We start from the raw sequence: 11,965 nt of genomic DNA on the forward strand, positions 1-11,965 counted from the left end.
CCACAGAGAAACCCTGTCTCGAAAAACCAAAAAATAAATAAATAAATAAAAATAAAAAAATAAAAGTGACATTTGGCCAGGCAGTGGTGGCATCCATCTTTAATCCCAGCACTCGGAAAGCAGAAGCAGGCAGGTCTGAGTTTGAGGCCAGCCTGGTCTAGAGCGAGTTCTAGGACAGGCTCCAAAGCTACACAGAGAAACCCTGTCTTGAAAAGCCAAAATAAATAAAGTGACATTTGATACCCAGTTCACCAGACCATGAGATGTTGTTCATTCAAGAGCTGAGGAAAATGTCTATGTATCAGGGGTCTCAGGACCTGGACAGAGCTTCAGTGCCTTTGGTGGGTCCCTTGGTAGGGCAGGACCCCTGTGATGTCAGAGAGCCTTTATCTTAGACTAGCATGTGAACTACGGAACCTGACATGCTGCTCAGTGGATTCACACTGGGCCAGGGTCCTCAGGAAAATCAGCAGACGGAGACAAAATGCAGCACGTCTGAGCCTGTGCAGGGTCAGGGGCCAGTACTTCAGCATGGTAAGAAGTGGATACGGGGGTGGGGCTGGAGAGATGGCTCAGAGGGTAAGAGCATTGTCTGCTCTTCCAAAGGTCCTGAGTTCAATTCCCAGCAACCACATGGTGGCTCACAACCATCTGTACTGAGATCTGGTCCCCTCTTCTGACAGCAGGCATACACACAGACAGAATGTTGTATATATAATAAATATTTTTTAAAAAAAGAAATGGGTACAGGTAATTGCTAGAGCACCCCACCCCAGGGACAGGAAGGGGGTCTCAAGGCTGGGACTCCCCTAAATGGGTGGCCGGGGCACTTGCAGGGTGACTATATGGTGGGTTGACTGGTCTACGGATGCTGGTACTGGGGCTCTGGAGTGTTTTAGAAGTTTCAGTTCTGGGGGGGCTCAGATACATAGCAGGGGTGAAAGGGAGCAAGCCTGCCCAGCTGGAGGCTGGGGCAGGGGTGGGCACACACCCCAGGAGGTGGCTGCAGGTGTGGCCTGAGCCCCAGAGCTGCTATGAAGGGCAGCGTCCTCCCCTGTCCTACCATCACCTGATGCTCCTCCCACCTTGTGCTGTGGGATTCTGCTGTCCTTGGTGAACAGGTGGCTGTGACCTACAGGTGATGCAAAGTCAGCACTCACGTATTCTACACACACAGACACCCACGCATGTGTTAGTGCCATTAAAGAATGGCATTCAAGGGGCTGGGCGGTGGTGGCGCACGCCTTTAATCCCAGCACTTGGGAGGCAGAGGCAGGGGGATCTCTGTGAGTTCGAGGCCAGCCTGGTCTACAGAGTTCTAGGACAGCCAGAGCTACACAGAGAAACTCTGTCTGGAAAACCAAAATAAAAATAAACAAATAAAAAGGCTGTTGGGCTGGAGAAGGGCTACACAGAGAAACCCTGTCTGGAAAACCAAAATAAAAATAAACAAATAAAAAGGCTGTTGGGCTGGAGAGATGCTCGGTGGTTAGCGCACCTTCCTGCAGAGGACCCAGATTCAGTTCCCAGTGTGCACACTGGGCTCACAACTGTCTGTGACTCCAGTTCTCAGGACCCAACGCCCACTTCTGGCCTTCACAGGTACTGCACACAGATACTCGCTGAGGATGTCACATGCCAAGGTGAAGACTGAGTCTAAAGTGTCCCCTCCCTGTGGCTGAGCCGTGGTGGCCCACACGAGCTGCAAAGGTGGTTGGAGAGAACTGCACCCTGAATTCTCCCAATGACAAGCAGGGTGTCAGCCGGTCGGAGGCAGAGCCTACGGCTAGGACCATTCCTTTTGGTGGCTGCTCAGGTGCTCACTGAGACTCACTAGTCGGGCTCTGGGGAGGGAAGGACAGGTCCAGAGCTGGGTTCGAGTCCTCTTAGGACCCAGAGACCATGAGGGGGGCTGGGCTCCCCAGGATTAAAACCATCTAAGGGGGATGCCCAACAGCGATCCCAGGGCGCTCCACCCTGTAGAGGCCCTTCAGACAGGAAGTCCTCCCTTCCTGGGAACACGGGCAGAAGGGGCTGCTAAGAGGCTCTGTCAGGCCAGCCACCTGGAAAGGCCGCTCTCCAGCCTGCAGCTATGTGGGTTGTCACCCACGCTGGGGTGGCCTCGGTGAGACAGCTGTCTTTTAGCCATTTCTACTCCTGTAAGTGACCCCAGTGAAACTCATGGCTCACCACACCAGACTTTGGTGGTGTCCAGGGTTTCTGCCATTGGCTCCCTATCTGGGGCGAATTGACACTTCTCCTCTGCCCAGGAGTAGAACCACCACCACCTAAGCTGCGACCCCTTGTCTCAACAACAGTCAAATCTTACTATGGAGCACAGGCTGGCCTTAAACTCAGTGATAGCCAGGCAGTGGTGGCGCAAATCCCAGCACTCAGGAGGCAGAGGCAGGCGGATCTCTGTGAGTCCGAGGCCAGCCTGGTCTACAGAGCTAGTTCCAGGACAGGCTCCAAAACCACAGAGAAACCCTGTCTCGAAAAACCAAAAAACCAAAACAAACAAACAAACAAACAAACTCAGTGATGGCCCCCTGGCCTCAGCCTCCTGAGAGCTGGGGGTGGGGGACTGCCACAACTCCCACTTTCTTTGATAACTGTCTTTGGAGATGGGAGATGCTGCCCTGCCTTGTTCTCACAGCTGGGACAGACTTCCTGCAGGCTTCCCCAGGACCTGCAAACAGGAGACAGGAGGATGGTGAGTCTGAAGCTATCCTGGGCTATCTCAAACAACATGGAGCTGGTGCGGTGGCTCAGGGGCAACCAGACCTCTATTTCTAAACCTGCAGAGGGGGGGGCGTGGTTCTGACCCCACATGCACACACAAATAAGCATAGTTTAATAAGCCAGGTGTGGCAGTGCACATGTCTTTAATCCCATCACTCAGGAGGCAGAGGTAGGCGGATCTCTGTGAGTTCTCAGCCAGCCTCATCTACAGAGGGAGTTCCAGGACAGCCAGGCCTGCACAGACAGACCCTGTCTCAAAACGACAAAAGCATGGGCCTGCTCTGAGAGCCTGCATCCTGAGGAGAGGGCGGGCAGCACACAGCCAGCAGGGACAAGGGAAGAGCCCAGACCGTGTACCCACACCCACGGCACAGACACCAACATGTTGTCCCCTGATGGAGTTGGGACAAGGAGTCACGGGACTTGTGTCCTAACGGCTCACTCGCCAGGTCCCCAACACCATGGTGACTCCAGCAGCTCATTCCTGGGGTATGAGGAGTCACAGAGAAGCCCCGGGGACTGAGGTACACCACAGATGAGGCCTTCTCCAGCAGGTGCGCCATGGCCCTGCTTCATAGCCGAGAACGGTGTTCAACCACGCCCACACAGGGCAACACGAGACTGGACCCTCCTTGCTGCAGGACACAGCCTGGCACCTGTGTGACCATCCCTCGCTTGCTTCCAGTCGTGGGACTCAACAGCTGAAACCCCACGAGATCACCAAGAACTCTCAGCTGCAGCACAGAAGGACTGAGGCCACCTCGTCACTCTGCCTGGGAAAAGCGTCCACACATCAAGGCTACTCGGGTGGATGCAGCTGGCAGGGCTGAGGCAAGGAAGGGAGGAGCCACGGCTGGGGCACTGGAGCCCCTCGGGCTGTTCTTAGCTTCCGCCTGCTCTACACTAGAGCTTCCGAGACTGTACAGCGGCACCGGGTAGCCGTCCTCAGCCACTGTGTGTGCCGGTCCTGTGGACCGTACCCCGTCACCAGAAATACAGGGATGGGCGTTTCCTGGCATTGTTTCGGATCACAAAATACAAATCTTTCTCCCAGGCACGTAGCAACAGTCAAGTTCGGAGTTCAATCCCTGGATCGCACATGAAAAGCCAGGCGTGGTAGCATGTGCCCAGAACACTGGTGCAGGGAACTAGGGCTTCTTGCACTGCCAGTGAGACGGTGTTTACAAACAAGGTGCAGAGACCTGCGGAGAATACAGCGGCCACCAGCACCTGCTGCTCTCACCAAGTGTCTGGGCTTGAACCCCAGCACCCACAGCTCACAACTGGGTGATGCCAGGCCTGGGGAGACAGCACCACCTTCTGGTCTCTGTGGGAACTACATACACATAGGGCACGGAAAATGAAAATAGATCAGAAAAAATGGTGGAGAGTGGACAGGAGACACGAACTCAGCCTCCACCCTCACACATCACACCTGGGACGGAGCGCCAACACCTGCGAGCTGCCCTCTGCCCTCCACATTCACGCTGCACACACAATCAACATCTCTCAAAATCAAAAAACCAAAATGCAGAGACGCAGGCAGGGGTGACTGTACAGGGCTGCCAGGACCTGGGGACACATCACAGCCTGTGACATTGTGGGGTCCTGGAACCGTTCCCAGGGTCTGACTATCTCAGATAGTGAAAGGGCTACACTTTCCCAGTCTTCGTGGAGGGTGAAGGCCCACAACAGCCTGAGCTAAGATCCGAAATGCGCTCCGTATTTATTTCCATGCGAATTTTGCCCACAGGGTCCAGAAGGGGGCATCGGATCCCCTAGGACTGGAGTCGCAGATGGTTGTGAGCCGTGGTGTGGGTGCTGGGGACCGAAACCCAGCCCTCTGCCACAGCAGCTGGTACAGCACGCTGACCACTGAACCATCTCTCCGGCCGGTCACTCTGGGTCTCACTGAGCCTGAGATGGCTCTACACCCCCAGCACTGGGCTCACAGAGGTAATCCCCCAGAGTTCAGGGTCCCCACAGATTCAGGACTCTCCCCAGCAGTCAGGAAGGCTACATTATTTACATTCCGTCTGGATGACATCATCAGGAGAGCCCTGAGCTTCCCAGGCCAGAATTTGCCAAATAAGGTAGGGGGCCTCTTAGAAAGATGGGCCCGGTGGGCAGGGCATGGTGGTCAGGGCCCAGTGGGCAGAGCGGGAAGGGGAGGGGGCTGGGTGTGGGAAGGGTGTGGGAAGGGTGTGGGAGCGGTGCCCACCAGTGCCTACTGGGAGGGGGGAATCTGGCTTTCTCAAGAACACCAAGAAAAGCTGAGGGGACTCAAGGCTAATGACACGGAGACCTGAGTCTACAAACAGCACGTGCCGTGTGGATGACACCTGTCACCAGCAGGTTCAATATCCAGGTCTGTGAACATGACCTGAGCTCAGTCCCTGGGGCCCACATGTACATCTGTGGTATACACACAAACACGCACACCATAGCAATTACGAGGCCAGTCTGGGGTACGTGAGACCCTGCCTCAAACAATCAACCAAGGGCAGGTGTGGGGACCAATGCCTTTAGTCCGGTTTTCAGAGAGGGGGAGAGGTTCTTTGTGAGAAAACGCTCCAGACCAGCTGAGACTCCACAGTGAAAAGTGTCTCAAGAGGAAAAACCGAGTGCAGAAGAATCCCACAGCCAAGAAGGCTCGGGTGCCACCCTGCCTCAGGGCAGCAGCTGGAAGAACACACACCACGTCCCCACAGCTCACTCACAGAGGGAACCAGAGGAAGGCGACTCAGGCCCATAGCCATCTGGAAATCTGAGTGTGACACACTCAGTGGTCACACAAAGGACAGGGAGAGAGAGAGCACACCAGCAACGTCACTCACCTGCCCAGCTCCTCTCCCATCTCATAGTGGTCCTCAATATCTTCCTGCCTAAATGTGGACATGGCGGCCTGCCTTCTGGAGGACTCCTGGGACAGGGGGCTGGGAAGATACAGGGGAGAGAACTCTTCATCCGGGAACTTGGGGAGGCCCATCACCCCCTGGCACAAATGACACCCCCTCGTCACTGCTCCCAGGTTTACTGTGGCCATCTAAAGCTCCCACCCACTGGGGAGGGGAAGGCTGGAGGACTAGAATTCCAGGGCATCCTCAAATACTCGAGGAGCCGGAAGCCAGGATGGGCTACATGAGACCATCTGTGTGCGCGCGTGCGCAGGGAACTAACGCGACCGCTCAGCTGGTGACAGTGGGCGCTGCTCTTACCGAGTACCTGCGCTCGGTTCCCAGTGCCTGACCAGTTGAGTGACCACTACGCCAGGTGACTTAACGCCTTCTTCTGGTCACCTCAGGTACCTGCACTCTAGCGCACCACTAAGAAACAGGCATAGATAAAAGTAAAAGCAAAAAAAAAAAAAAAAGACATTTCAAACAGTGAAACGCAGAGCGCTGGAGTGCAAGTGTTCTCTACTCTCAATACTCTCTCGCAGCCTCCGGCTCCTGGGGTCCCTCGCGAGCTTCCTAACCTGTCAATCATGCCCACCTGCACCCCGGAACTCAGGGGCGTCGCCGGAGCGCTAACGCATGCGCAGTCCTAGCGGCCCAGCCACCGCGGCTGGAGCGTCCCGAGACCCCTCGCGTGTCCCCCTCCCCTGACTACTGCCCTCGCCGCGTGTCCTTTGGATCCCCGACACGCTGCCCTGGCCCGTCCATACCATCCACAGTCCACGAGTCCCCGCCCGGCGCCAGCGTAGCCCCCGCGACCTCCTCCTGCGGAAGTCCCGGGGAAGCATGTACGCATGCGCCAACCGCGCCACGACACAACCCCTCTACGATCGGAAATCAGCGCTAATTGGTCCGTGTCCCAGCCAGGAGAACCGAGTGCCGCTCATTGGCCAGCATCACCAACTACACGCGGAAGCCAGCACCCATTGGCGACGCAGAGGCCTGCTGGGCAGGAAGACGGCACTCATTGGCCGGCGGGCTTGTGCTGCCGTCTTCCGCACGCCGAGCAATTGGTTGACTTAGTCTTCCGCCTCCGACCCGATTGGACAAACCCTACGTCGACGTGGAAACCAACTTCCTGAGGACACGCTTAAGCATGCATCCTGCAAATTATAGCCCAGGACGTGCTGGGTCCGTCCTAGAGTCAAAGCCTGAGCAACCAAGAGCTCAGTTGAATGGAACAAAGTTTCTGTCTCTAAGACTCAGGGCCACTGTAGTGTGCTCTGGAAGTCCCGCCAGCAGGGAGATCAACCACAGCTGAGTTTATTACTCCAAAGTGTCACAGTCATGGTCCCCAGGAGGCTGCCCACCTCCCATGAGCAACGCCCCCCACTCCGCTCTGGGGAACTGCACTTGGGCCATAGATGGACCCCACAAACCTCTGAATGTGTTTATTTATAGACTTTTGACATCCGAGCATTTCTGAGAATGACAGCGTGGTGTCCCGCCCACCCCATGGCCTGCCAGTCCAGCCTGCAGAGGGGACTTTGCTGCCTTGGAATTCCAAAATAAATAGAATCCACGTGTTAGCGCACAGCTATGGCAGATAACCCCACAATCCCCGGAGCGGCACTATGGGACAGTCTCAAGGTGTCTTCTGATGGGCGGGCACCGTGCAGTGTCCGGCAGTGCCGAGCGTCTACAGTTTGTCCAGGAAGTTGTCCAGCGCCGGGATGCCCTCCTTCAGGCCTTTGCGCTTGCGGGTCTCTGCGACTACTTGGCAGGGGCGGCTGCTGTTGTCAAAGGGGTCCCCAGGCAGGATCTGCCAGTGGTCGAACACACACTGGGGGAAGGCCTGGCCACCCGTGTTGGAGCGCAAATCGGCTGTGAAACCTGCACCAAGAGGCAAGACACTCAGCAAGGAGCCTAGCCCCAGGTCTGGGCCTCCCCATCTCCCTGTGCCCAGGATTCTTTGGTCTTCTGTCAGATCTGCCTGCCTGTGACACCCACCCCACAAGATGTGACACAGGCATCTTGTTTTGGTTCCACTAATATGCAAACCAGCAAACCTCAGGGAGCAGAGGCCTGGGAGACCACAGGAGAGCCAGGGAAGGTACTCACCAAAGGACTCATTGACAGGCAAGTAGGCCTTGACCACAAACATGGGGGTGCCAGCCACCTGGGACTCCTCAAACACATGACCACGCTTCCTGTTCAGGACACCATAGATGCCACCCACAACTTGCTCAGGACACTGAGGGAAAGAGAGAAGCAGTGAGAATCAGAGTGCACAGGAGGATGGGCAGGTGCCACACAGACAGGTAAGTTTACCTGGATCTCCACAAGGTAGATAGGCTCCATGAGGCGGGGCTGTGCGGTCAACACACTGGCATAGAGGCAGCGCCGGGCTGTGGGGATGATCTGGCCACCACCTCGGTGGATGGCATCAGCATGCAGAGTCACATCATGAACATCAAATCGCACACCACGCATGTTCTCCTCACAGAGAGCACCCTAAGGAAAGAAAGCTGGCTAGTCACACCCCAATAATTCAGAAGCCAAGCTCCCCTCAGGCAGTCCGTGCAGGCCCCACGCTCACCTCCTTAGTGGCCCACTGGAACCCAGCCACCACGCTGTCCTTGATCTCATTCAGATACTGCACACCCTTGGTGATATCCGTCAGGATGTTGGGGCCAGTGCCGTCAGGCCCAAAACACCAGATCTTGCGGGCTTCGGCGACATCCCACTCATACTTCTCGGCCAGGTAGCGTGCCCGAGCCTTGAGCTCCTGGCGAGCAGAGACTTCCCCCTTGTCGATGTCCTCAGCCAGGCCATCAGGGAAGGGCCGGGCCTTCATGTACAGCCGGTTGTGTTTGTTGGGGGACTTGGACAGGCACAAAACATTCGACTCCTCGCTCACTGTCTCCCGGTATGAGACAACAGGGTCCGATTTCTGCAGAAGAGAACACCCATTACTGATGGAAACACCTGCAGGCAGCAGCAGCACAGCTACAAGGGCCCTGCTCCTGGCAGGAACCTGAGGAGGTATCCACCTTGATGGGGATGCAGGCATGGTCTTCTTCCAAGTCCTTGAGGCAGATCTCCAGGTGCAGCTCCCCTGCTCCGGCAATGATGTGCTCCCCAGACTCCTCAATGATGCACTATGGGAACAGAGTCAGCTGGCACCGCCCTCCTCTCCCAGGGCTCCCTCCTAGACCTCACCACAGCACACCAGCACCAGAGCCTGAGGCACACCTGCACCATGGGGTCGGACTTGGCGAGTCGCTTCAGCCCCTCCACCAGCTTGGGCAGGTCCGCAGGGTTCTTGGCCTCCACGGCCACTCTGACAACAGGGCTGACACTGAACTTCATCACACGCATGTTGTGTGCTTGCTCGAAGGTGGTGATCGTCCCAGTCTTCACCAGGAACTGGTCCACACCGAGCAGCCCCACAATGTTCCCACAGGGCACGTCCTCGATGGGCTCCACATAGCGCCCCATCATCAGGATGGTTCTAGAGGGAGGGATGGAGGTCAACAGGGCCATGAGGGAAACAGTCAGGGTGCAAGTACAGGCAGGCGCGGGACAGTGCTCACCTCTGGATGGGCTTTAAGTACAGGTCCTCCTTCTTCCCAGGTGTGTAGTTGGGGCCCATGATGCGGACCTTGAGTCCCGTTGACACCACCCCAGAGAACACTCTACCAAAGGCATAGAAGCGGCCTTTGTCAGAAGTTGGCACCATCTTGGAGATGTACATCATGAGAGGGCCCTTGGGGTCGCAGCTTTTAATACCTGGAGAGAGGACATCAGGTCACCCTTTGCTGAGGCTGCGGAGCCCAGGAGCTGGGTAGGGATGGACTGTGACACCTACCCATGGCGGCCTCGTCATCAGGCGGGCCCTCATAGAGCAGCTCACAGCGGTACTTCTGCGCGGTGACAGGGGACGGAAGGTGGATGGTGATCATCTGCAGCAGCGCGTCCCCTGCAGGCAGCCAGCGCCGCATCACAGCTTTGAGCAGCGGCTTGCCCTCCTTGTCCTTGTCCTCGCTGTCCAGCTTGATGTCCAGCTTCTCGATCAGCTTGGCCGTCTCCTCCTTTCTGAAGTTCATGATGGCATCGAACACCTGTCAGAGACGGATGTGGGCTTGGGATGGGAACAGGAGTGCTGCTTCCCATGGCGAGGGTACTCTGAGCAACTGCTGCCAACAGGCCAGAGCCACCTTCACCCACCTTGAAGATTGGGTCCAGGATGAGCTGGCAAAAGGTGCGAGGCAGCTTCTTCCCATCAGGGCTGTTTGCCGACTTGCTAAATTTGCCATTGGCTGGATCAAAATACCTTGAAGAGGAACAGATCATGTTGCAGCTCAACACAGAGCCTTGAGAGGTGCAGGACGTGCACAGGACTCTTACACTTACCTGTCTCCCCACAGTTTCTTCATCATATCCTCCACTTTCTTGGCCCGTTCAGCTGGCCCCAGTTGGCCCTCACCCTTGGCTGCAAATTTGGCTACATACATCTCTGCGAACTGCTTCAAAGTGAAGGCCCAGCCATGCAGGCCAGAGCCGAAACCCACGGTGCCCAGCACGGGGTCAATCTAAGGGAGAAGAGCAACACTGATCAACACTGAGCCAGGAACAGAACTCAGAAGCCCACCCCTGCCAAAGCAGCACTGGCTCAGACACAGAGTTTCTTCAACAGACATCAGGTCAAAGTGAAGAATTTCAGTCATCACGTCCAAGGCCAAGGACTCCAGAGAGCTTGGCTGCTGACCCGGCACCACCCCCTCAAAGAGGTGGGCTCCGCACCATGATATTGCCCATGGGCCCACTCTCGCCCTCGCCGTAGGTGGAGATGATGACGTTGACATTCTCCACGATGCGCTGGAAGGTCTGGTACAGCTCCTCAGGCTCCAACTGCAGCTCAAGCAGAGCACGGTCCATCTTGTTCATCATTAGCACAGGCTTGATGCGCTCGGCAATGGCCTGCCGCAGCACCGTCTCCGTCTGCACGCAGACGCCTGCGAGGGAAACAAAACAGGGTTTTCAGTAGACATATGTAAGTGTGAGCCCATGAAGGCTAGCAACGATGCCAGACCCCGGGAAGAGCACACCTAGTCAGTAAGACTAGGGCAGTAAGAGCTATTCCTCACTGCCTCTGACCCTGAGGTCGCGTCCCTGCAGCGAGTTACAGGGAGCTGAACTACCCGTGTCTTCCAAGAGCGCCCTGGGCTCATCCTTCCAGTCCCTGTGTGGTCCTGACTGGCCTAAACTCGCCCGCTCCTCCTCTCCAGTACAAGGGCGGCCCCAGTACCCCCACCTAAGTTTCCCTTGTATGTCCAGCATGCACCGCCTACCAGACACGCAGTCCACCACCACCAGAGCTCCATCGGTGACACGCAGGGCAGCTGTCACCTCCGAGGAGAAGTCGACGTGGCCTGGGGAGTCGATGAGGTTGATGAGGAAGCCGGAGCCGTCCTTGCTCTGCTTGATGAAGTTCAGGTCGTTCTCAGACAGTTCATAGAAGAGGGAGATGGCGCTGCGGGGGAGGCCGAGGAGTCAGCCCAGCAGAGTCCCTGTGGCCACCCCTTTCTCCTGGTACAAAGGGCGGAGACAGCGGGGGCCCCAGACCCCCACCCCAGAAGCCCACTTACGTGGACTTGATGGTGATACAACGTTCCTGCTCGTCCTTGCGGGTGTCAGTGAAGCGGGTCTCCCCAGCTCGCGCAGAGGCAATGATGCCGGCCTTGCACACCAGGGAGTCCGTCAGCGTAGACTTGCCGTGGTCCACGTGGGCGATGACAGACATGTTCCGGATGTTGGCTTTCTTGTCCATGATGGCACGGATCTGGTCTACCGTGAAGTTCACCTGTGGCGGGGGGAGGGGCAGCGGCCCGGGCTCTGAGCGCTCGGCCTGGCAGGCAGCAGGTCGATAGCCCCATGGCTGCGGACTCTCAGGGCGCACGCAGGCGCGGAGCCTCGGTTGTCGTTCCCAAGGGACAGTCCACAGTGTGACTCACGGCTGCAAGGCCAGCCCTGTCATGGCGGAGCCCACCGTAGGCAGCTGGCTGTGGGCGCGAGCCCTGCCACTCCGAGCACCCCGAGCCCGCGCTGCCTCTCCCGTGACGCTCGGGTAACAGGCAGGGCGCTGGAGGAGAGCCGGGCCGCCGTGGGGTCCTCCTACTCGGCTGTCAGCGCCGGGGACGCGCGCCCTCCTCCCCCGGCTCCGGCGTCCCCACCTCGGGACGGGGTCACGTTAATCGGGCGAGGCCCGCAGCGCGGCACGGCACGGCGAGCAGGGGCCGCGCAGACATGGCGCCGGGCGCCCG

At 57.3% G+C, this 11,965-nt stretch overlaps 2 protein-coding genes and 1 non-coding gene across 4 annotated transcripts in view; all 3 read right to left on the reverse strand.

The window, feature by feature from the left end:
* The window catches only part of Dapk3 (death associated protein kinase 3), a 12,069-nt gene extending 5,565 nt beyond the window's left edge, over window positions 1-6,504 (reverse strand). Inside the window, exons 1-3 of one of the 2 annotated variants that reach the window (XM_026785339.1) lie at window positions 6,410-6,473; window positions 5,961-6,068; window positions 5,580-5,678 (exon numbers count right to left, since the gene is read on the reverse strand). In XM_026785339.1, the coding sequence (XP_026641140.1) occupies window positions 5,580-5,641 (62 nt within the window). In that variant the 5' untranslated portion in view covers window positions 5,642-5,678; window positions 5,961-6,068; window positions 6,410-6,473. Of the gene's footprint in view, window positions 1-5,579; window positions 5,679-5,960; window positions 6,069-6,409 lie in introns of both variants that reach the window. The other variant, XM_005359002.2, reaches the window with a different exon arrangement.
* A 564-nt stretch (window positions 6,505-7,068) lies between these two features.
* Window positions 7,069-11,965, reverse strand: part of Eef2 (eukaryotic translation elongation factor 2) — a 5,171-nt gene continuing 274 nt past the window's right edge. Inside the window, exons 2-14 of the mRNA XM_005359003.3 lie at window positions 11,291-11,505; window positions 10,994-11,175; window positions 10,446-10,657; window positions 10,056-10,234; window positions 9,870-9,975; window positions 9,511-9,763; window positions 9,236-9,431; window positions 8,895-9,153; window positions 8,693-8,800; window positions 8,239-8,592; window positions 7,971-8,153; window positions 7,761-7,893; window positions 7,069-7,532 (exon numbers count right to left, since the gene is read on the reverse strand). Coding sequence (XP_005359060.1) covers window positions 7,339-7,532; window positions 7,761-7,893; window positions 7,971-8,153; window positions 8,239-8,592; window positions 8,693-8,800; window positions 8,895-9,153; window positions 9,236-9,431; window positions 9,511-9,763; window positions 9,870-9,975; window positions 10,056-10,234; window positions 10,446-10,657; window positions 10,994-11,175; window positions 11,291-11,505 — 2,574 coding nt within the window. The 3' untranslated portion in view covers window positions 7,069-7,338. The remainder of the gene's footprint in view (window positions 7,533-7,760; window positions 7,894-7,970; window positions 8,154-8,238; window positions 8,593-8,692; window positions 8,801-8,894; window positions 9,154-9,235; window positions 9,432-9,510; window positions 9,764-9,869; window positions 9,976-10,055; window positions 10,235-10,445; window positions 10,658-10,993; window positions 11,176-11,290; window positions 11,506-11,965) is intronic.
* LOC113457543 lies at window positions 10,313-10,376 on the reverse strand. The gene has a single exon (XR_003378098.1). It is a non-coding gene; the product is annotated as a small nucleolar RNA SNORD37 (small nucleolar RNA).

The sequence above is a fragment of the Microtus ochrogaster genome, linkage group LG1 (genome assembly GCF_000317375.1).
Source record: "Microtus ochrogaster isolate Prairie Vole_2 linkage group LG1, MicOch1.0, whole genome shotgun sequence".
In the NCBI taxonomy this organism is placed as follows: domain Eukaryota; kingdom Metazoa; phylum Chordata; class Mammalia; order Rodentia; family Cricetidae; genus Microtus; species Microtus ochrogaster.